General features: G+C 34.6%; 1 protein-coding gene across 3 annotated transcripts in view; it reads right to left on the bottom strand.

The window, feature by feature from the left end:
* The window catches only part of POLR3G (RNA polymerase III subunit G), a 38,156-nt gene that overhangs the window by 5,528 nt on the left and 6,871 nt on the right, over nucleotides 1-25,757 (bottom strand). For 2 of the 3 annotated variants that reach the window (XM_061187989.1, XM_061187990.1), the window contains exons 2-6: nucleotides 24,581-24,702; nucleotides 22,203-22,332; nucleotides 10,235-10,291; nucleotides 8,008-8,058; nucleotides 2,268-2,350 (exon numbers count right to left, since the gene is read on the bottom strand). In XM_061187989.1, coding sequence (XP_061043972.1) covers nucleotides 2,268-2,350; nucleotides 8,008-8,058; nucleotides 10,235-10,291; nucleotides 22,203-22,332; nucleotides 24,581-24,697 — 438 coding nt within the window. In that variant the 5' untranslated portion in view covers nucleotides 24,698-24,702. Of the gene's footprint in view, nucleotides 1-2,267; nucleotides 2,351-8,007; nucleotides 8,059-10,234; nucleotides 10,292-22,202; nucleotides 22,336-24,580; nucleotides 24,703-25,757 lie in introns of all 3 variants that reach the window. The other variant, XM_061187991.1, reaches the window with a different exon arrangement.

Genomic DNA, 25,757 nt, shown 5'->3' with positions numbered 1-25,757 from the left:
ACCATTTATGTAAAAATATTTTTAAATATAGAATTCATTCAGTGCTACGTAGGAACTAGGAGGTCTTGATTTCCACTACTGCCACCTCAATTATCTTTAAATAAATAACTTCAACTTTATTTCTACTACATAGACCTAAATCAAACCAATAAAATACCTGAATCAGTTAACAAATACCAGATTTATGAAATTTAGAAAAAAGATCTCATACACACTGTCTCATCACTTTATTCCTTTTGTGTTAAGGTATTAGTTTTAATTCATCTTAGTAGTCTCCATTTTCTCTTCTGTGAGATATAACTATTTACCCCTACTACTTTATGGATTTATTTTAAGAACAATGTGAAAACACTTTGAAAACAGTTGAATTATGAACAGTTAACAGTTCTTCTAGCTTAAATACTATAGACCACTCACAGAGCCACCTGTATGTCATACAGAAATAAGCTCAAATATTAGTTTACTGCTGTCTGATTATTCACACAATAACCATGAGATTTGACTGGATGTCATTCCCTCTCCATCACAGAAGTTTTATTAAAGAAAACTTGCAACTACTTTTGCTGAAGAAATGAACAATAATGGAGTCATCTGGAAGCTAACTTTGCTCTATTAAATAAAGCTCCTAACTCATTGGGATTTCTAGATGTAAAACTCCAGTTTTAACAATGTGTGTAATGAAAAAAGGTGTTTAAATATAGGGAATAAGGAAATACAACTTGTTCTGATGAGAAACCACATCCAGGGGTCCAGATCTATCTTCCTTATAGCACATGTCATCTTAGCAACTTCTTTCCAGGAAGTTTTAAGAACAGTCAGAATCTGTGTTCAATCAATACAAGATGGCTAGTTCTGCAACCCCATCCATCATTCCACCACAGTAAAACCTGACAGTTATTGCTATTCCTTCAACAATCCTCCTGGCTTGATTTTCAGACATGTTATCTTCAGCTCAAGTACTGGTCAAAAGTACAATTTAAAAAGATGAGTTTCTGTTACCAGGTAGCTATGCCAACTTGGCCAGGCAAGTAAAAGTTTTCAAGCCTTGACGTCCTCATCGGTAAGTAAGGAATAATAATACCCATCTCTCTTTGTTGTTATGAAGCCTTAAGCACATAATGGATGTAAATAGCTCATCAAAGAGCCTGCTATATAAAAAGTTCTCAAAAAGCGCTAGCTGCTATCATTATCATCATCATCATTACCATTACCATCACCATCACCATCAATGCAAGGTAATTCATGCATTGATAGTGGGAATAAAGGGAATAAACTGGTATAACCTCATTGGAGAATGATCTGCCAATATTTATCCATATTTTCGATATTATACAGTACACATAACAGCTGACCTAACAAGTCTACTTCTAGAAATCTATCCTAAACATGTGAAATCACATACTTAACATGGATTCACTGCAGCATTATTTATAATGGTGAAACACTAGATGAAACATAATGTCCATCAATAGATTACTGATTAAATAAATTATGGTTCATTCTTATAGTGTAGCCAAAAAAAAAAAAAAGAAGAAAAAGAAAAGAATGAGGGAACTCTTTCACAGACTGACATGGAAACATTACCAAGATATTTTAAGTGATAAGGTGAAGAGGCAAAACAGTGCAATATGCTACTTTTTTGTCATTAAAAAGAAAAAAAATCTGCATTTTCTATGCATAAAATGTTTCTGGAAGGATATATAAGCAACTGGTAACACTGGCCGTCTAAAATAGAGGAATTGAATGGATGGCTAGGGACAGGGATGGGAGGGCATATTTTTAGTTTATTAATCTTTAATTTTACATCTTTTTTTGAAATATTAAAAAATAAAGATATAAAAATAAGTGCCATAAGATAGGATTTTCCCTCAATAGAATCTTCTACACTTAAACATAAAGCAGAAGAAAAGCATTAAAAATACACATATACCAATAAGAGAAAAAAATGAGAGGTTTTTAAAGATACACATTCATGTTTCTTTCCCATGCATAATTCAAATGCAAGGGGAAAAGAGGAATAGAGTGGGAAAGGAGTCAGGTGACAAAAGGTGAGGCAGGCTGACAGGTGAGTCATAGAGAGCACAGAATGGAGCCCCCATATCTCCTAGCCAACAATGTTCAAACCTTGCTAGTTACCCTGTATGCTGGGCTTGGCTCTGCCAAGTGTACACGTTATTTAAAAGAGAGAGAAGGTGGAAAGGTGGAAGGAGACAAAAAGAGGTATGACATTTTTTCAGTTTGTTCTTATAATAAGAAGAAAACCTTACCTCAATTTTTTTCAATACATCTGCAGTATTAGTGAGTGAAGTGCCTTTGCCTGTATCTTTTGCCTTTTTGGATTTGGGGCCTGCTGAAGTAAAACCACTGTTAACACATATTTCTATAACAGCAATTGTATATTAAATGTCTTTGCCTTTTAATATGCCATCTAGCATGCTGGTATGCCATACCAGGCACACAAAATTTGCAGGCTGAATTAATTTTCCTAAAGAATGAACAAAATAAATCAGCACACATCACCAATTTTCCATGGTGAGGAGTAAACGATAATCACTTAATAGGATATTTTCTAAGACTGCAACCAGATATCTTTACTGAAAATTTGAACTGGCATTTAATGTCCCCAGGGCCAAAACTGCGACAATGTTCCCTCAGGTAGAAGCACTAGAGGGCCAGTGAAAGGCTCTCACAAATGTATCATCTGCACTGGCTTCCTGTTCACTGATCAGGAATTTTAAATAGGGCAATCTTACCAGTTTTGGGAAAATAAAAAACAAACTTCCAGTTATAAAATATATAATCACGAGGATGTAATGTACAGTGCAGGGAATAGGTCAATAATATTGTAATAACTTTATATGGTGATCAGTGATAACTAGACTCATAGTGGTGATCCTTTTATGATGTATAAAAGTTATCACATCACTATGTTGTACACCTGAAATTAATATAATAATGTATATAATATAATAATGTATATAATATATAATATAATATGTAAGTCAACTATACTTCAATTAAAAAACATACAAGTGTAGAATAAATATGTATTTGCCAGTGGTTAAAGAGATGAGAAAGAGGTTATATTCAAGGCAGCACAGCATTATCTTTGTAATGAAGATTAAAATAGTTAAATGCAACACACCCATCATATGAATCTGAAAACTCAAAGCAATATAAATAAAATGTTTTAATAGCTTTGGGATATAAAATTTTTTAAGCTATATCAAAAATATTGCATTTTGAGGCTAATGTGAAACTGCAGGGTATAAAGAATTGTTTCACATATAGATCCTGCTAGTCAGTTACCAAAACATTATGATACGCTACAAAATTGTCCCATGGTGATCAAAAAGTATTACCATTCTTTCCCAAAATCAAACTAAATACTCAGAAATTACTTGGTAACAGAGGAAAATATGGCTCAGAAAGATTAATTTTGTTAAAGATTAACATTTAACCTATAGAAGAAGAAATTTTTAGATTGTGGTGCATGACCCATAACTGATGGAATTCACAATTTATTATGTGATACCAAATTGCCCCTCGGGGAGTCACTGAGTTCAGAACTCCCAAACATACATATTTGTGAGGTTTTGCTCAAACAAAAGTTATAAAAAAAAAAGTTAGATTTAATGATGGGTAACTATCTCTGTTCCCCTTGAGAGCAAAGACTGTTTAATCTGAATTGTAGCACATAAAATATCATATATGAACAAGTTCTCAATATATATTATAATACTGATGCCAGAAAACACCAGCTAAGAATGTAACTTACATCAAGAAGTCTTTTTCTCTAAGGAGCTTTTATCAAATTATTTATATTTCATATACATAAATCTGTTAAATGGATATTATAGAACATGGTCAGGTAAATAAACTTATAAAAATTATTAATCTCTTAGCCAAGAAAGTCAGTTGCATATTCAAGTCCACTCAGCAATTTTGGCTATGTATTATTTATAATTGAGAAAGAAGTGTCAAATTATGAAAATTTGTTAAAAGACTGTTTCAACCCCAAAACATTTACATGAATATTTTTTCATCTTTGGCCAAATACGTGCATATATTTCAATTTTTTTGTTTCTTTCAACACCTGCCAATAGCTGGTTCTTCAAGAAACAAACTTTTTCAGTCTTTGGCTCTTTTGGTATTGTCTACTTTCATGTAAGTCAGGGGAGGCCATTTTAACAAAAGAGAGAGTATAAGCTTACCAGGAACATAACACAAAAATTATATAATATGCAATAAAAATATTAAGAAGAATGGAAAAAGAAAGTTTTGTTGTTTTCTTTTTCAACAAATGAAAATCCTGATGCACTGGAAGCTTTTACAAATCATCAATGTATATATGTGATTCTAGGGATGAGCAGTTGGTGGGATGTATTTGAACATTAATTCCTCCAAATCAGATATATTCTTTTCAGCTCTTTAAAGTCTGCTAAAAATTTGTGATCCACTAGGACATGACCAGTATCATTCAAGCATATGTTATTTTATTGTGAAAATAATATATTTGTCTAAGAAAAGCCAAGCGTATAAAGGACAGCAGGTAAACTATCAGATCTCAATATATAATAATTCTGTTCTCAATCAAGCTAAATATTCTTATATGTTGTAGCTTTGAAATAAAACAAAGTAAAAATACTTCCATTTAAAATATATATGTCAAAATTCACCAAATTGTATGTTTTGAATATGTGCATTTTATTATATGTCAACTATACCTCAATAAAGCTGTTAAAAAGGGGAGGGAGATCTCTTTCAAAAGACAGAAGTCGAGGGAGTACTTCCTAACTCATTCTATGAGGTCAGAATTACCCTAATACCAAAATCAGACACATATTATGAGAAAGAAAACTAAAGATCACTATCTCTCATGAATAAAGATACAAAACTCCTCAAAAAAATATTCTTAAATCCAATCCAACAATGTATAGAAGGAATTATACACCACAGTCAAGGGGGATTTATCCCAGGGATATAAGGCTGGTCCAAAATCAATTAATGTAATCCATCACATTAACAAGCTAAAGAAGAAAAATCACATGATCATATCAATAGATGCAGAAAAAGCATATGACAAAATCAAACAGCCATTCATGATAAAAACTCTTAGTAAGTTAGGAACAGAGGGGAAATTCTTCAACTTGATACAGAACATCTACAAAAACACCCTATAGTTACATCATACTTAGTGGTGAAAAACTTGATATCATTAATAATAAAAATCTGACACTCTGCCACTAAGATCAGGAACAAGGCAAGAAAGTTCCCTCTCATCACTGCTTTTCAACATTTCACTGGAAGTTCTAGCTAATACAATAAGATAAGAAAAGGATACAAAAGGTATGTAGATTGGGAAGGAAAAAATAAAACTTCCTTTGTTCACAGAGGACATGTAGAAAATCTGAATGAACTGGCTAAAAAACTCCTGGAACTAATAAGCAATTATAGCAGGGTTATAGGATACAGGTTAATACACAAAATTCAATAGATTTCTTATATATGAACAATTGACAAGCGGAATTTGAAATTAAAAACATAGTACTACTTACATTAGTACCCACCAAAATGAAATACTTAGGTAAAAATCTAACAAAATGATCTATATGAGGAAAACTACAAAACTCTGATTAATGAAATCAGAGAACTAAATAAATGGAGAGATATTCCATATTCATGGATAGGAAGAGCTAATATCTTCAAGGTGTCATTTCTTCCCAACTTCATCTATAAATTCAATGCAATCTCAATCAAAATCCTAGTAAATTATTTTGCAGAAATCGACAAACTGACTCTACTGTATGTATGGAGAGGCAAAAGACCCAGAATAGCCAACACAACACCGAAGAAAAATAACAAAGTTAGAGGACTGGCACTACCTGACTTTAAAACATACTATAAAGCTATTGTAATCAAGACAGTGGTATAGGTGAAAGAATAAATACACAGACCAACGAAACCAAATAGAGAACCCAGAAAGAGACCCACATAAATACAGAAAAAGGCAACTGGACTTCCACGTGCAAAAAAATGAATTTACACAGACTTTACACCCTTCACAAAAATTAACTCAAAATGGATCACAGACTTAAATGTAAAACAGAAAACTATAAAACTCCTAAAAGATAACATAGGAGAAAATTTAGATGACCTTGAGCTTGGTGATGACTTCTGAGAGGCAAAACCAAAGGCATGATCCATGAAAAAAAGAACTGATAAGCTGGACTACATTAAAATTAAAAACTGCTGTATGAAAGACATTGTCAAGGAATAAGAAGACAAGCTACAGACTGGGAGAAAATGTTTTCAAAAGACATATTTGAATAAGGACTGTGTGAAATAATAGAAAATAATATATATTGGTCTCAGCTCCAGGTTCCTGGCACAGAACTCCTAAAACCCTTATAACTTCCGAAGTGACAATAGTGTGTTTTTTTGTTGTTGTTCTAATATGTGTCTAAATCCCTTGGAATTTACTGGGTGATAGGAGTGTCTTTTGTTCTAAGGAGGTGACACTTGGTGGGCTGCTGGGCAGCTTCAGGATGGGGTGGGTTATCATAAACATCAAGCCATGATTAGAAGCCTGGAACTTTCAGCCTCATCTCCCATCCCTTGGAAAAGAGGAGAGGGGCTGGAGATTGAGTTTATGATTGATCATGCCCATGTGATGAAGCCTCCGTAAAAATCCCCAAAGTATGTGGTTCCAAGCGTTTCTGGGTTGGTGAACATATCCATGTACTAGAAGGTGGCACATCCCAATTCCCAGAGACAGAAGTTCCTGCACTGGCGACCTTCCAGACTTTATCTTACGTATCTTTTCACCTGATTGTTCATCTGTATCCTTTATCATAACCTTTATTATATAATAAACTGGTAAACGTAAGTAAATGTTTCCCTAAGTTCTGTGAGCTGTTCTAGCAAATCAAATCCAAGGTTGGGGGTGGAGGGCGTGGGAACCTCTGATTTGTAGCCAACTCAGACAGAAGTCGTGGGTAACCTGGAGACACACTATACTTGTGATTGACATCTGTAGTGGGGAGTAGTCTCCTGGGACGGAGCCCTTAATCTGTAGGGTCTGTGCTAACTCCAGTTAGTGTCAGAACGGAATTAAATTGTAGGAGACACAGCTGGTGTTGCAGAGAATGGCTTGATGTGCAGGAAAAAACTCCATACATCTGGTGTCAGAATTGCTGTGAATGTGGTAGTGGTGTGACAGGAAAGGACAAACACCCAGCAAGAGTGTTTTTCCTACAGACTATCATCCAAAATATACAAAGAAGTCCTAAAACTCAACAATAAAAACACATTAAAAAACCTAATTTCTCCAATGTCTCTCCCACAACCTCATCTTAGCAAGCTTGTACTCGTCCTTCGATATGGAGTTCAATTGTACCTCCTCAAAGAACCCTTCCCTGGCCTCCCAGTGAAGACAGTGTGTTACGTTTAATGTCTTTACTCCAACTGACTGTGAGCTCGGTGAGGGCGAGGATTACTCCTACTTTGCTCACTGTTTTATCCCTCTTAGCACAGTGTCTGGCAATAGTAGATGCTCAACAACTTTGTATTCGGTGGAATTATGAAAGAACAACACAACAGAAGCTTTCACTGTGATATTTTATATACACCATAAAGTTCTATTCGACAGTTCCCAAACGTTACCAGTTCCAAATGTTTTAGTTAAAAACTTAAAATATAGCCAGTATAATCATTTTAAAACTTTCAAATATGCAAATGAGAATATCTACATAATTGAAAAGTCTTTCCTAGCACATCAAAATTCCATAATTAAAGGAAAAACAATTAAACAAACAGAAACAAAGAAAACAAAACAAAAAATCAACAGCAAAAGGCTCCAACAAAATAATCATAATGTCAAAAATATTTTAAGAAAAAGCATTCAGAACATTGAGTGTAACATTAGATTGACAGTTCCATATTAAATGGAAGTTAAGCAATAACCTTTTCCCACCTGGATTATTATTATTATATTAGTTAATGTACCTTTTTTGCATTTTTTTCTTGGCATCAACTCTCTAGGGAGTCTTCTCCAATCTGTGTGTACAAAAGGAGAAATATAAAAATGGCAGTTTCCTCTAGGAATTACTGGCACTAGCTATAACTATTTAAAGAACATGATAGTTGCTCATGCAAAGGAAATAAAGTTTCTTAATATCTGACTATACATATTTAGCTGGGATCAAATTATAACAGTGATGTATTTTCTCCTATGAAGAAAAAAAGTTTATTAAAATAGCTTTGAAACAGTGTTATAAAATTTCTACAACATTCTTTTAACAGCTATATAGTATTTATATAATTAATTTCAAATACAGAAATTTTCACAACAAAAAAATATAGAAAAATATTTATGGGCATGAAAAGTTATTCATGATATACTGGTAAATTAAAAAAGCTTCTAAAACAATACATATAGAATTCCATTTAAAAAATAAACCTACCATATAAATATTTTTATATATATTTGTGCAGAGAAAGCTCTAGGTTGGGGACAAAATATTACAGTAATTCCTTGTGAGTGTTAGGATTACAGCTGTTTTTCTTAAGTGTTATTTATTTAACTACTCTGTATTTTGTAAGTTTTCTGTAATTGATATGTATTTTTAAAAAAATTTATTTATTTAACTTATTTATTTTTGGCTGCATTGGGTCTTCGTTACTGCGCGCCGGCTTTCTCTATTTGCGGTGAGCAGGGGCTACTCTTCGTTGCGGTGCGTAGGTTTCTCATTGTGGTGGCTTCTCTTGTTGCAGAGCATGGGCTCTAGGCTTGTGGGCTCAGTAGTTGTGGCTCGTGGGCTCTAGAGCGCAGGCTCAGTAGTTGTGGCGCACGGGCTTAGTTGCTCCGCGGCATGTGGGATCCTCCCAGACCAGGGCTCGAACCCGTGTCCCCTGCATTGGCAGGCGGATTCTTAACCACTGCACCACCAGGGAAGCCCTGTAGTTGATATGTATTTCTTATGTAATAAAATTTTTTTTTCAAAAGTTAAAATATGTGATCACAATCCTAATGCATGCAAAACTAAATAAACAATTCTAATAATTATAGGAAAACTTTAAAATTAAAAATACAAATAGCTATGGAAAAGTAAATTCTCTCCAATTAATAATTTTGTCTGCATTAATTAAACAATTCCTTTAATTTGTCACTTCCTTTTCATTTTTAAGCTTAATTAGAAAAATGAAACAACATAAAAATAGATAAAAATGCTGCCTGCTAATAAAAGAAAAACTCAGTGTCTTCTGTAGAAAACATTTATATCTCAAGCTATTTTAGCCGAACTAATAAATTTTGCTTTAAATATGTTTCTTTTTATAAACAATACACAGGTGATCATGAGAAAGTATTTAAAGAGAATCATTTAGAGATGAATGTTTATGAAGTAGAAGAAATGAGAGACCTAAGACAGTGTTTTCAGAGGGACACAATCTTATCAGTAATCGGCACTGAAAAGAAAGAGCACTGTAAGTCAGGAAAGCAATAATGCTGTAAATGCAACTTATGCATTTACATACAGGCAGTTTCTATAACACACCAAGGACAGAGATGTCAAAGGAAAGTGAGTTAAAATGAGGAGACCTGGGTTTTAGTAGTATGGTCCATGTCGTCCTGACAGGTCTCTTCATTTCTATGGCAACTGTTAATTTTCTATAAAATGAATGAACTGGATGAGTTCTCTGCAGCCCCCTTTCACCTTGTCTCTATCCAAGGCAATTTTGTGAATGTTGGAAAAAAAAAACTCTCTTAGGTATGGTTCTGTTGAAAAGGCATCTTAATCAAAAAGAGTCTATGCCTGCTGGAAGAAAGGAAGATACACATACTTGGCTTAAAATATTCATAAAAATAGACTTGCTTTCTCCTCAGAAGCTATAAAATCACGCAGGTGCACAGAAGTGAGGACTACTGGTATTAGAGACTAAAACTGTGATTGTGGCAAAAGGAAATGGAAAACCCAATGGTTCTGGTGAGCCCCAGTTTATAAAAAAAAAACAAAGTATCCTAAGAATTTCCACAAAAACACTTCAACCCTTCCGTGTTACAATATAAAAATCTTTTCTTCTTAGTTTTCAAAAGATACATGTTGCTAATTAATTATAGGAAAAGAGCCAGACTCTATTTTCCTATGGTGAAAATACAAAATTTGTCCTAAAAAATATGGGGTAGGGAGATAGCCTTTAAAGATTATTTGAACATTTTCAGTTTTACAATTACCTGGTATCCACTCTTCTTTGTACACCTTCACATATCTTTTACTATATCTTTCAATATCTAGAAAAAAGATAGAAAAAACAAATTTTAAAATAATTGAAAACACCAGGTAACATCTTTTATTTCACATACAGGGAGTTTCTTACATTTCTCCACAATGTGTTCCTGGACACATACTGAACAGTTCAATGAGTATTACATGTTTAGGGAAGTGGCAAGAAGCACCTGGGTATGAATGGCTGGGGGTGAGCAGAGACCTAAAGCCTAATTATGGTTCTTAGAATCAGACAATCTGACTCATCTCTAAGAATATTCACAAAAGCCCAAATGCAAGTCAGGAAGCCACTTACACATAAGGGCAGGGGTCTACTTGGCATCTTCTATTTTCTTCTTGTGACACTGGCCTCCAGCTCTCAATCTCTAAACCTTGTATAACTGAAAGGTATTAAGTACCTAAGTGAGGATGGAGGGCTGTTTGCTTACCTCCAGTAAGGTAAGCAAATGCTTAATACACACATTTACTTAGGCTTCTCAGTGAGCTACTTTTCACAATCCATCGGGGAAGAGAATGGGGAAAAGGGTAGGAGTAGGCAAGGTTGGACTTGATGGGGCATGAATGAGCAAGCTGTAAGCCTTCCATGTCACTGCTGAGAACTGTGCAGGGACCTTATGAGCTCACCAAAAACGGGACTGTGGCTGTGGCTCTTGTTCTGCTTTGCCCACTTTGCCACAAGAAATTCCCTCGATGAGGGCCCAAACCCTTTCCCAACAGCACAAGTTAGCAAGTGACACCATTATACAATAGCTTGAAACCACGGTTCATCATAAAAACTGGTTTAGGAGTATAGTCATGAAAAGCAGAAGGTAATATAAAAGATGAAAATATAAAAATCAAGACCCAAGTAGACACTGATTTTTCTTCCATGTTAAAAAAAATGCTTCCACAGACTCACGGATACAGGGAACAAACTAGTGCTTACGAGTGGGGAAAGGGAGGTGGGTAGGGGCAATACAGGGGTAGGGGATTAAGAGGTACAAACTATTAGGTATAAAATAAGCTACAGGGATATATTGTACAACACAGGGAATACAGTAAATATTTTATAATAACTATAAATGAAGTGTAACCTTTAAAAATTGTGAATCACTATATTGTACACCTGTAACATATAATATTGTACACCAAATAATACTAAGACCATGGTGTTAGACAAAGATAACTAAAATAAAGAGTAGATCAGAAACTAAGACACAAGGCTTTTCTAGATATTTAACTGTTTGACTTCAATCTTGCTCTCAAGTTTTTCATCTGTAAAGAGAAGGCCAATGAGAGATTCCCAGCATCTGCATTTTAAATTTTTCTCCAAAACAGATTGTATATTTTGAAAAAATTTAACCCTCAATTTACCAAGAAAAAATTATTACCATTTATTAATAATAACGGTTACTACCAATGAACCATTTTTATATTTTTGTTACTTTCAAATAATTTACAGAAGAATAAGAGATGTTGAAAACCAACTACTGGAATTCAATTTAAAAAAGCAAAGGATATAAATAGACATTTCTCCAAAGAAGATATACATGGACAAAAAGCACATGCTAAGATGTTCAACATAATTAGTCATTAGGGAAATTCCAATCAAAACTACAATGAGCTATCACTTTATACCCAATTAGATGGCTAGAACTAAAAAGACAGTAATAAGTGTTGACAAGGATGTGGAGAAACTGGAACCCTTATACACTGTTGGTAATGTAAAATGGTGCAACCACTTTGGAAAACAGTTTGGCAATTCCTCAAAATGTAAAATAAAGAGTTACCATATGACTCTAGATATGTACACAATAAAAGTGACATATGTTCACCCAAAAACATGTATACGAATGTTCATAGCAGCATTATTCATGGTAGCCCCAATGTGGAACTGACCCAAATGTCCATCAACTGATGAATGAACAAAATGTGGTATACACATATAATGGAATATAATTCAACCATAAAAACGAATGAAACACTGATACATGGTTTACTATGTATGAACCCTGAAAACATTATGCTAAGTGAAAGTAATCAGTCACAAAAGAACACATATTATGATTCCATTTATATGAAATGTCTAGAACAGACAAATCACTAGAGACAAAGCAGATTACTGGTTGCCATGGGCTGAGGGGGGGAGGGGACAATGGGGAGTGATACTAATGGGTATGGGGGTATCTCTTCAGGATGATGAACAAGTTCTAAAAATTAGATAGCACTGTTGGTAGCACAATTCTGTGAGTACACTCAAAGGCACTGAAATATTTTAAAAAGTAAACTTTAGATATGTGAATTTTATCTCAATAAAGCTGTTATTTAAAAAGAAAGAAAATTAATTACTGGGGATTTTAATAACAAAGTATAGTAAACTCATTATATTCCACTATTTTCCTGGTTTTGAAGGTATATTCACCCAAAATGAGCTACATCCTTTGAATGCAGCTAACTGCGCATCAACTGTGCATCGTGGATTTGTCATGTACAAGCCTTAAATATAAGCATTTCATATATCCTGATTCCAGATTTCAAATACATCTTTAATAAATTCTAACTTACTACTTCTGTTTTTTCTCACACCTACACCACCCAAGTGATTCTAGATTACAAATACAATTCTATTAATAGGTTTTAGCTTATAATTACTTCCAATTCTTCTTGTATTTGCACCATCAAAATGTAACACTTTAAAAAACTGTTATGGCTCACACTTTTGTTGAAGAGAGGATGGCCCAGCCATCTTCTTTGATCTATAATTGTAAAACATTTTCATTATTAAATTTATAATTACCAATTAATGTGATCAATCCAATAAATTGTTTCATTTCTACATAATCTATTTCCTTTCAATCATCTTTGTCTTTGCCTTTGCCTTCAGCAGTTGTCTTGTTACAAACTATATGAAATAAAATTTGGTATATAAATACCATCAAAAAAGAAAAAAAATATGGTTACATCATTTTAGCAAACAGAATTTTCAAGGTTCCTATCACAAAATATTATGCGAAAGATTAACTGTATGAAAATATCATATTTCCTTTTCATTCTTAGAGATATACTGTTTACTCATTGATTCATGAGTTCATAGTAGAGAACAGTTAATGAAAAATGATGAAATAATATCTATGATGATGAAACAGAAAAATATTTCAAGATGCAAGAAAAATAAGATCACTAAGGTTCAAAAATGTATTTTAGATTTATGAAAGGGTCCAATTGGCCAGTATGGTAATGCTAAGATAATATGAATTTTTTTTCTTTTCTAAAGCAAATTCTCTTTGTTCTTTGGAAGATGTCTATGAAAAAATAAGTAATGAATATCAATCATTACATAAAATAGTAAGAACTGCTCAAAAAGAAACTAAAAAATTAAAATGGACCCTGACAGTATATTGAGAGTTAATAAACCAAACAAACTCCATTTGTTCAATAACAGACCTTGTGGTCATAATGCAGGTAAATGTATGATTTCCATTAAGCTTCTGAAAATGGCTTACAGAACCATCACCACTGTCACTCCTGTTTCTAGCTCAGAGGACCCCAGTGGTTCAGGAACCTGAGCTGGGAACCACTGGACCAGATGCTCTCTATGCACCTTTGCAGCTAAAACTCATTAAAATAATAAAATTCATTGATTCATTTCTCTTTATTAAAAAAATAATAAATTTCATTGCAGAGAAAATACCAGCCATTTCTATAATTCTACCTCAGAACACTACAAACAAACCTTGAATCTATCACAACATGAAATATGTTTATTCTGTGCCTTCAGTTCTTTGTGAACAAATCTCAATGCCCTGAGCCACCAGCCATTTGATTATCAGGAAGAGATCTCCTACCTTATCTGTCCAAGTCTGTAGAGCTTTAGTTCTTTACATTAGTCCATAAGTCTCTCTTTCCTAAAGCACATAGGTAGTGAGTGATGAGAGAAGGCTGGTGAAGATACAGAGATGGAACACGATCTAGAATATGGCTCCCTATGACAGTTGTGTACTTCTATTCAGTCTGGCCAATTCTTTTCCATTCATGGTGTGTATGTGCACACTGTATGTGTGTGTGTGTGTGTATGTGTGTGTGTATATATATATATAATGTATATATACAGTATATATAAACCTGTATTCACACATATATTTTTTAAAAGGCTTTATTTTCTTTTTATTTATTAATTTATTTCTTTGTTTATTTATTTATTTATTTAAACATCTTTATTGAAGTATAACTGCTTTACAATGGTGTGTTAGTTTCTGCTGTATAACAAAGTGAATCAGCTATACATATACATATATCCCCATATCTCCTCCCTCTTGTGTCTCCCTCCCACCCTCCCATCACATCCCTCTAGGTGGTCCCAAAGCACCGAGCTGATCTCCCTGTGCTATGGGGCTGCTTCCCACTAGCTATCTATTTTACATTTGGTAGTATATATAAGTCCATGCCACTCTCTCACTTCGTTCCAGCATACCCTTCCCCCTCCCCGTGTCCTCAAGTCCATTCTCTACATCTGCATCTTTATTCCTGTACTGCCCCTAGGTTCTTCAGAACCATTTTATTTTATTTTATTTTTTAGAATCCATATATACATGTTAGCATACGGTATTTGTTTTTCTCTTTCTGACTTACTTCACTCTGCATGACAGACTCTAGGTCCATCCACCTCACTACAAATAACTCAATTTCATTTCTTTTTATGGCTGAGTAATATTCCATTGTATATATGTGCCACATCTTCTTCATCCACTCATCTGTCAATGGACACTTAGGTTGCTTCCATGTCCTGGCTATTGTAAATAGAGCTGCAATGAACATTGTGGTACATGACTCTTTTTGAATTATAGTTTTCTCAGGGTATATGCCCAGTAGTGGGATTGCTGGGTCGTATGGTAGTTCTATTTTTAGTTTTTTAAGGAACCTCCATACTGTTCTCCATAGTGGCTGTATCAATTTACATTCCCGCCAACAGTGCATGAGGCTTCCCTTTTCTCCACACCCTCTCCAGCATTTATTGTTTGCAGATTTTTTGATGTTGGGCATTCTGACTGTTGAGAGGTGATACCTGATTTTAGTTTTGATTTGCATTTCTCTAATGATTAGTGATGTTGAGCATTCTTTCATGTGTTTGTTGGCAATCTGTATATCTTCTTTGGAGAAATGTCTATTTAGGTCTTCTGCCCATTTTTGGATTAGGTTTTTTGTTTTTTGATATTGAGCTGTATGAGCTGCTTGTAAATTTTGGAGATTAATCCTTTGTCTGTTGATTCATTTGCAAATATTTTCTCCCATTCTGAGGGTTGTCTTTGCCTCTTGTTTATGTTCTCCTTTGCTGTGCAAAAGCTTTTAAGTTTCATTAGGTCCCATTTGTTTATTTTTGTTTTTATTTCCATTTCTCTAGGAGGTGGGTCAGAAAGGATCTTGCTGTGATTTACGTCATAGAGTGTTCTTCCTATGTTTTCCTCTAAGAGCTTTACAGTGTCTGGCCTTACATTTAGGTCTTTAATTCATTTTGAGTTTATTTTTGTGTATGGTATCAGGGAGTGTTCTAATTTCATTCTTTTACATGTAGCTATCCAGTTTTCCCAGCACCACTTATTGAAGAGGCTGTCTTTTCTCCATTGTATATTCTTGCCTCCTTTATCAAAAATAAGGTGACCATAGGTGTGTGGGTTTACCTCTGGGCTTTCTATCCTGTTCCATTGATCTATATTTCTGTTTTTGTGCCAGTACCATACTGTCTTGATTTCTGTAGCTTTGTAGTATAGTGTGAAATCTGGGAGCCTGATTCCTCCAGCTCCATTTTTCTTTCTCAAGATCGCTTTGGCTATTCGGGGGTCTCCTGTGTTTCCATACAAATTGTAAAATTTTTTTTCTAGTTCTGTGAAAAATGCCATTGGAAGTTTGATAGGGATTGCACTGAATCTGTAGATTGCTTTGGGTAGTATAGTCATTTTCACAATGTTGATTCTTCAATCCAAGAACATGGTATATCTCTCCATCTGTTTGTATCATCTTTAATTTCTTTCATCAGTGTCTTATAGTTTTCTAGATACAGGTCTTTTGTCTCCTTAAGTAGGTTTATTGCTAGGTATTTTATTCTTTTTGTTACAGTGGTAAATGGGAGTGTTTCCTTAATTCCTCTTTCAGATTTTTCATCATTAGTGTATAGGAATGCAAGAGATTTCTGTGCATTAAATTGTATCCTGCTACTTTACCAAATTCATTGATTAGCTCTAGTAGTTTTCTGGTAGCATATTTAAGATTCTCCATGTATATTATCATGTTGTCTGCAAACAGTGACATGTTTACTTCTTCTTTTCCGATATGGATCCCTTTTATTTCTTTTCCTTCTCTGATTGCTGTGGCTAAAACTTCCAAAACTATGTTGAATAATAGTGGTGAGAGTGGACAAACCTTGTCTTGTTCCTGATCTTAGAGGAAATGGTTTCAGTTTTTCACCATTGAGAATGATGTTGGCTGTGGGTTTGTCATATACGGCCTTTATTATGTTGAGGTAAGTTCCCTCTATGCCTACTTTCTGGAGGGTTTTTATCATAAATGGGCGTTGAATTTTGTCAAAAGCTTTTTCTGCATCTATTGAGATGATCATATGGTTTTTCTCCTTCAATTGGTTAGTATGGTTTATCACATTGATTGATTTGCATGTATTGAAGAATCCTTGCATTCCTGGGATAAACCCCACTTGATCACAGTGTATGATCCTTTCAATGTGCTGTTGGATTCTGTCTGCTAGTATTTTGTTGAGGATTTTTGCATCTATGTTCATCAGTGATACTGGCCTGTAGTTTTCTTTCTTTGTGACATCTTTGTCTGGTTTTGGTATCAGGGTGATGGTGGCCTCATAGAATGAGTTTGGGAGTGTTCCTCCCTCTGCTATATTTTGGAAGAGTTTGAGAAGGATGGGTGTTAGCTCTTCTGTAAATGTTTGATAGAATTCGCCTGTGAAGCCATCTGGTCCTGGGCCTTTGTTTGTTGGAAGATTTTTAATCACAGTCTCAATTTCAGTGCTTGTGATTGGTCTGTTTATATTTTCTATTTCTTCCTGGTTCAGTCTCAGAAGGTTGTGCTTTTCTAAGAATTTGTCCATTTCTTCCAGGTTGGCCATTTTATTGGCATATAGTTGCTTGTAGTAATCTCATGATTCTTTGTATTTCTGCAGTGTCAGTTGTTACTCCTCCTTTTTCGTTTCTAATTCTATTGATTTGAGTCTTCTCCCTTTTTTTCTTGATGAGTCTGGCCAATGGTTTATCAATTTTGTTTATCTTTTCAAAGAACCAGCTTTTAGTTTTATTGATCTTTGCTATTGTTTTCGTCATTTCTTTTTCATTTATTTCTGATCTGATCTTTATGACGTCTTTCCTTCTGCTAACTTGGGGGTTTTTTGTTCTTCTTTCTCTAACGGCTTTAGGTGTAAGGTTAGGTTGTTTATTTGGGTTTCCTGTTTCTTGAGGTAGGATTGTATTGCTATAAACTTCCCTCTTAGAACTGCTTTTGCTGCATCCCATAGGTTTTGGGTCATCGTGTTTTCATTGTCATTTGTTTCTAGGTATTTTTTGATTTCCTCTTTCATTTCTTCAGTGATCTCTTGGTTACTAAGTAGTGTATTGTTTAGCCTCCATGTGTTTGTATTTTTTACAGATTTTTTTCCTTTAGTTGATATCTAGTCTCACAGCGTTTTGGTCGGAAAAGATACTTGATACGATTTCAATTTTCTTAAATTTACCAAGGCTTGATTTGTGACCCAAGATATGATCTATCCTGGAGAATGTTCCATGAGCACTTGAGAAGAAAGTGTATTCTGTTGTTTTTGGATGGAATGTCCTATAAATATCAATTTAGTCCATCTTGTTTAATGTGTCGTTTAAAGCTGTGTTTCCTTATTTATTTTCGTCTTGGATGATCTGTCCATTGGTGAAAGTGGGGTGTTAAAGCCCCCTAGTATGATTGTGTTACTGTCGATTTCCCCTTTTATGGCTGTTAGCATTTGCCTTTGTATTGAGGTGCTCCTATGTTGGGTGCGTAAATAGTTACAATTGTTTTATCTTCTTCTTGGGTTGATCCCTGGGTCATTATGTAGTGTCCTTCTTTGTCTCTTATAATAGTCTTTATTTTAAAGTCTATTTTGTCTGATATGAGAATTGCTATTCCAGCTTTCTTTTGATTTCCATTTGCAAGGAATATCTTTTTCCATCCCCTCACTTTCAGTCTGTATGTGTCCCTAGGTCTGAAGTGGGTCTCTTGTAGAAAGCATATATACGGGTCTTGTTTTTGTATCCATTCAGCCAGTCTATGTCTTTTGGTTGGAGCATTTAATCCATTTACATTTTTACATTTTACATTTACCATTTTCTAAATTGTTTTGGGTTTGTTATTGTAGGTCTTCTCCTTCTCTTTTGTTTCCTGCCTAGAGAAGTTCCTTTAGCATTTGTTGTAAAGCTGGTTTGGTGGTGCTGAATTCTCTTAGCTTTTGCTTATCTGTAAAGGTTTTAATTTCTCCGTTGAATCTGAATGAGATCCTTGCTGGGTAGAGTAATCTTGGTTGTAGGTTTTTCCCTTTCATCACTTTAAATATGTTCTGCCACTCCCTTCTGGCTTTCAGAGTTTCTGCTGAAAGATCAGCTGTTAACCTTATGGGGATTCCCTTGTATATTATTTGTTGCTTTTCCCTTGCTGCTTTTAACATTTTTTCTTTGTATTTAATTTTTGATAGTTTGATTAATATGTGTCTTGGCATGTTTCTCCTTGGATTTATCCTGTATGGGACTCTCTGTGCTTCCTGGACTTAATTGACTATTTCCTCTCGCATATTAGGGAAGTTTTCAACTGTAATCTCTTCAAATATTTTCTCAGTCCTTTTCTTTTTCTCTTCTTCTTCTGGAATCCTTATAATTTGAATGTTAGTGAGTTTAATGTTGTCCCAGAGGTCTCTGAGACTGTCCTCAATTCTTTTCATTCTTTTTTCTTTATTCTGCTCTGTGGTAGTTATTTCCACTATTCTATCTTCCAGGTTACTTATCTGTTCTTCTGCCTCAGTTATTCTGCTATTGATTCCTTCTAGAGAATTTTTAATTTCATTTATTGTGTTGTTCATCATTGTTTGTTTACTCTTTAGTTCTTCTAGGTACTTGTTAAACGTTTTTTGTATTTTCTCCGTTCTTTTTCCAAGATTTTGAATCATCTTTACTATCATTACTCTGAATTCATTTTCAGGTAGACTGCCTATTTCCTCTTCATTTGTTTGGTCTGGTGGGTTTTTATCTTGCTCCTTCATCTGCTGTGTTTCTCTGTCTTCTCATTTTGTTTAACTTACTGTGTTTAGGATCTCCTTTTCACAGGCTGCAGGTTCGTAGTTCCTGTTGTTTTTGGTGTCTGCTCCTAGTGGCGATGGTTGGTTCAGTGGGTTGTGTAGGCTTCCCAGTGAGGGCACTGGTGCCTGTGTTCTGGTGGATGAGGCTGGATCTTGTCTTTCTGGTGGGCAGGACCGCGTCCGGTGGTGTGTTTTGGGGTGTCTGTGACCTTATTATGATTTTAGGCAGCCTCTCTGCTAATGGGTGGGGTTGTGTTCCTGTCATGCTAGTTGTTTGGCATAGGGTGTCCAGCACCGTAGCTTGCTGTTCCTTGAGTGGAGCTGGGTCTTAGCACTGAGATGGAGATCTCTGGGAGAGCTTTCACTGTTTGATATTACCTGGAGCCAGGAGGTCTCTGGTGGACCAATGTCCTGAACTTGGCTCTCCCACCTCAGAGGCACAGGCCTGACACCCAGCTGGAGCACCAAGACCCTGTCAGCCACAGGGCTCTGATATTAGTAGTGCCAGAAGGCTCTTAACAGTGGTCTCAGCCACAGAATCTCAGCTTACTGACATGCTCTGTGCCTTTGTAGGAGCCGCGACCCCCGGCTGGCTGCATGCTCTTCCGGCTCTGCACCAACCCTCCTTCCTGCAGGTGCCTCTAGGTGGCGCCCTGGGCCTTGTGTGCCTTTTACACACGGTAAACAGAGGCTCAGAGTGCAGGTCAGCTGAGGTCATGCCCCGACCAAAAAAGCCTTTATCTTCAACCATAGTTTTTTTTAATAACACATTATATCAGGAAAGAGAGGTAAACATGAGTATATTCAAAGAGAATATACTTGTATCAATTTGGAAAATTGTATGCAAGAGGTTTCTTCTGGAACAGTAACAAAAGATTCCTTATATATTTAAATACTTTATTATGCAGTTATCAAAGGTAAAGAGCCTCTTGATCCAGGTATAAGCCAGCTACTCTCAGAAACCAGGAACAAAATTATGTTCCTGGTTTAAAAGACTCAAATAAATGTCTCCATGGTATGACATACTTTTAAATTAGACATGTACTTTAATAACAACCACATTTAGTTAAGTAAGTACATCCCATAAGCTAGAGAAGAGACTAATTTTAAAAAGCCTAAAGTATATCCTACACTATTCACTAAGAATGAATATTTATTAGTTCATTTAATCTTACTTATTTAAATCTTTAAAATGAGATTTAATTTCATTTTTAAACTCAAATAGATAAAAGCATGCAACATAATCATGAAAGTAAAGAACTTCAGTATTTTTGAGGTAAAAATATCAAACCATTTATTACATAACTTCAAGAAGCTATGTTTTGAAAAATTAAATAAACTTGTCTAAAATGCTTCTTACAATTATAAGCAAGTGTAATATTACTATATAAGCCTTCCTTTTTGATTCTTATCCAATTCTAAATCTTTTAGAATGAGGGAAAAGGCTATGCATTTTTAATACTAATGGAATGAAATGATACTATATGAATTTCTCATGTTTTAATGATGTTGTTTTGAGAACTGAAGGATGGTATCGATCTCTCTAATTTCAACATTCAGGGGCAGAAACTGAAAATCAATATAGTTCTACTGTGCTAAATAACTACTCAGGAATGGGTTCTCTTCCTCTAAAACCACTTTGCACTTCCAGTCTGAGACTGTCAAGCCTTCTCCAACTGTAATTTCTCCTCTCTGTCCTTGCCATAACCAGTGAATACATATTTTATATTTTATATCTGATATATAAATGGTAAGCCAAAATATAGTCAAGGCTTTCAAAAATTTTAACCAAAATATTAAATAATCAAAGACCTGATTAAAGATTTATGTATAAGGATAGTACTCATAGTATTATACATATGAGAAAAAAAAACTAGAAACAATCTTAAATCTTACAGCAGGCAACTAGTTATAATTAATAATGTTATATCCACATAATGGAATACCACATAGTCATCAAAAATCATATTTTCTAAGAATACTAAGAATATGTGGATAAAATAGATAACTAATAAGAACCTACTGTATAGCACAGGGAACTTTACTCAATACTCTGTAATGACCTATATGGGAATAGAATCTAAAAAAGAGTGGATATATGTATATGCATAACTGATTCACTTTGCTGTACACCTGAAACTAACACAACATTGTAAATCAACTATACTCCAATAAAAATTAACTAAAAAAGAATATGTGACAATGCTAATAATATGCTATTGAGTGAAAAAGGAAGATACAAAGTAATATGACTCCAATTTTATAAAAGGAATACACACACGGAAGAAAAATCTGGAATATATAATAAAATATTAATAGTAGTTCTCTAGACATAAGGAATACAGGTGATTTTTACTTTCTTAATATTTCTGTTTTTCATAAATTTCACTGAACATATAAAACTTCTGTTTTGAAAGGTAATTTAAAAAATAAAATATCAAAAAGTTTAAAATATATTTTCTGTTAAATCAACATAAATATGCTTTTTCAAGGTAGTTGATTGAAATTTCTGACTGAATCAAATCAATCAGCATTAAAGGTCATATATCTTATGCTGAAACACTATTTCATCTGTAGACAGTGAACCACATAAAGAGTCCAATACGCACCTTGTTTTTCTTCAGGTGTTTCTACAAAATAAGGCATTCTTTTCACTGTTTCTCTCAACTCCTGTTTCAGGGCCAGCACATAATCTTCACCCTCTCCTGTTTTCAGTGGCACTGGTTTATAATCTGTATCCTGCTTAAATTAAGGGGCAATTTCAAAAAATAAATTAAATATTTTAATATCCTTTTTGTCTATATTCTGAAAAATGTCAGTTTTATTGAAAAACTACATTTTATAGGTATTAAGTTTTACCATCAACTTAAAAGATTTTGAGTTTTTATAATCTATTAAACCTTTCACCCATCTCCTATTTTTCTCTTCTTTTAGAAGTAGAAAAGATACTTAGTTTTCCTAACTGCCTAATTTTTCTACTGATCACACCAATAATCACTTTGCTATATAGTCTGTTGACTGTGATTCTATATTTTAATAATCAAGGCCCCCCAATAAAAGCAGCCACTTTAGTCTCCTATTAACCTCAGTCAGTGGTGGTGGTATTGGTGGGAGCAGTAGTATTAAAAAAAAAGTAGTAGCAGCTACCATTTAACAACTGGTTACTATATACTACAACCTGGATGTACTCAATATTCAAAATCCATGAACTCATCTAAAATATCAATATCTCCCCTTTTACAGTGAGGAAACTGAGAAGTGAACAATCTGTATGCCCATATAGCACAAAAGTGGCAAAGCAGAAATTTGAATCTGTATCTTCAATTTTTAAAAATTACATGCACACCCACATATGTATATATATTTATAATATATATATTCATTAAAATGTGGGTCCTCAGGGTACATAAAAAAGATATTTCTGGTTTCACAGGCTAAGTATAGGGTACATTTAAAAAATTTCACTCTGAATTTATTCATTCTACAACTATTTATTGAGTGCCTACTATAAGTCACAAGGGGTTAGACAACAGGAGATGAACTAGTCAAACTTCCTACCTACATGGAATTTACATTCTAGGGGAGAAAATAAGTAAACAAATGAGGTAATATATAATTTCAGATAGTGATAAGTGAAATAGAAGGGCTGAAGCCAGGAAGAGGAAAGAGTGACTAACGGAGTACGTGGAGATTGGAAGTGGCTGGTCTAGACAGGGTAAGCACGCATGATCTCTCGGGGAAGTCATCTTTGAGCAGAGATCTGGATAAAATTACGAAGCCATCCATGCAAAGAAATGGGGAAATCAATGGCTCCAGCCAGGGAAACAAGCAGAGGAAAATGCCTAAGGGAACAAGAAGATCAGCATGGCTAAGGAATGAGGACAGTGGTAGGAAAAGGGCCAGAGAGACATCAGAAAGGCCAGATCAGACAGAGCCTTTTAGCCAGTAATAAGGAATTTCATTTTTACTCCATGCAGAAGAAAACAGTATGTACTAATATTCCCAAGCTTTAGAAGTAACCTCACACATGAAGAAGAGCTTGTTTTAAAAGAAATCAATGTAAAGTGTCATTATGTCTATACCTGAGATATTTACCTTTGTTTTTAGGCTATAATGAATATATCAGAAAGGCAAAATACCAAAAGCAAAAAGTAGACACTCCCCATGTGAGACATCTAGATCCCCAATACATTTATCCAGGGTCCTCTACTTACATAAATCTTTGAACAAAGAATGTTTCCTTTTAAAAGAGGGAAAAGATTCCTGGAGGGAGTACCTGGTTATTTACGATTTTTTCGTATTTTATACTACAGCACATGTGCATCTGGAAATGTAAGCTTACGTTTTTTAAACTTAATATAAAGCGAAAACATTAGATTAAAAATTACACCAATTAAGTCTGCAGCATACTCATTAAATTTAAAAGCAACACTAAATGTAGTAGAAATGCTTACATTCTGAGAAAGAGTAACAAAATTAAAATTGACTTTAATAAGGAAATAAGCAAAAAAAAAAGTTCCGTGGGTAAAAGGTCAAGTGGTATACCAGGGAGCAAAATTAAATTCTATAGATACAAGATGAGAAGAAAATCATTAGGTGAAGGTCTGGCACAATGGGAAGTGAGGACCACTGTAAAACCTGACTTTACTTTTAAAAATATTATTTTAATATTGGAATATATCAATAACAGCATTATAAGATGCAAGGATTGAAAAAAAATTTCTTTCTTGGTTCAAAAAATACTGAATACATTCAGGAAAAGGTGTATATCGTTTTCTGTAGTTTAAGGAAGCAGTTTGAAAATTAGAAAAGTTGCAGAAAAGAACAGTGGAAATATTTAAATTAAAGGTAAGTGACACACGCTCTTTTACTTTCTTACAGTTAGGATATTGTAATGATATCATATATTCAAGTCTTATACAGAATTTAAATTTTCTCTGAAACATGAAAAAACACCCTGTGAGCCTTTTGCTGTTAATGTACTTACAGGAAATAGTGGGGGTGGCTTCAATACTACATCAGGTAACTTTTCACCTCTGCTAAATCCAACTGCCTCAATATTAAAGGTGTAAGCAGCACGTCCTCTTCCTTTATTCCCAGCCATCGGAACTAGTTACATCAGAAAAAGTGGGCAAATTAAGACACTGTTAATGATTAAGATTCACTGGATCAAATGAAAAATGAAACCAACATTTTAAAACAAAATACACTCCACCTCTTAAATAGCATGGCCCATTTCAAACACTTCTGGAAAGCAAAACCTGTAAAGAAATAAATATGTGATAAACTGACTCCTGAACCCGTCACATCTAGTCATGTTTGGCAAGTAAAGTGATGATGGGCTCAACTACCTCACCCAGATCCTGGGTGGAGGGCTGATCCTGGGGCTCCTTTGCGATGCTGCCCCAAGCGCTGTGCAGCCAGCTGATGCAATTCTCTCCACCGCTCTGTGGTTAGGCAACAAGCTCTCAGATAGATATTACAAAATGTGGATAAGGAAAGGTTGTGCTGATGAAGAGGGGACACCTTGCTTTTTTAATCAACTTGAAGACTATCAGCAGTCATGTATACTTTAAATTTTTAAATAATTTTTTTATCCTAAAATTTGAGTGTTAGAATCCTTGAGATCCTCCAATGTCCTCCTTTTAGAAATGGGAATGGGCTCAGTAAAACTTTGAAGAGGTCTGTCCAAGCAAAAAAAATTTTTAAAGTTCAGAGAAAAACATCTCAAATAGTTAAGTTAAAGGTAAGATAAACCTGTACTCTTTAACTTTAGAGATAATAACAATGTTATTCTTAAGTCCTGTATTGAATTTCTGAATTGTCTGAAATGTGATGACACTCTACAGTTGATGCTTGAACAACATGGGGTTTGGGGCACCGACACCCCATGCAGTCAAAAATCCATGTATAATTTTATAGTCAGCCCTCCAAATCCGTGGTTCTGCATTCTCAAATTCAACCAACCTCAGACTGTGTAGTGTTAGTATTTATTGAAAAAAAAATCCATATATAAGTGGACCCATGTAATTCAAACTTGTGTTGTTCAGAGTCAACTGTAATGCGAAAACAGGATTCCTACACTAGGGCTCTTTCACTACAACTCTGCATTGGACTGTAGTGAAGATTATAATGCACATTCTTTAAATCTTTCCCCCAATGAT

This window comes from Eubalaena glacialis, chromosome 4 (assembly GCF_028564815.1).
Source record: "Eubalaena glacialis isolate mEubGla1 chromosome 4, mEubGla1.1.hap2.+ XY, whole genome shotgun sequence".
In the NCBI taxonomy this organism is placed as follows: Eukaryota; Metazoa; Chordata; class Mammalia; order Artiodactyla; family Balaenidae; genus Eubalaena; species Eubalaena glacialis.
The sequence above is the reverse complement of the archived record's forward strand: the minus strand, read 5'-3'. Positions and strand labels throughout refer to the sequence as shown.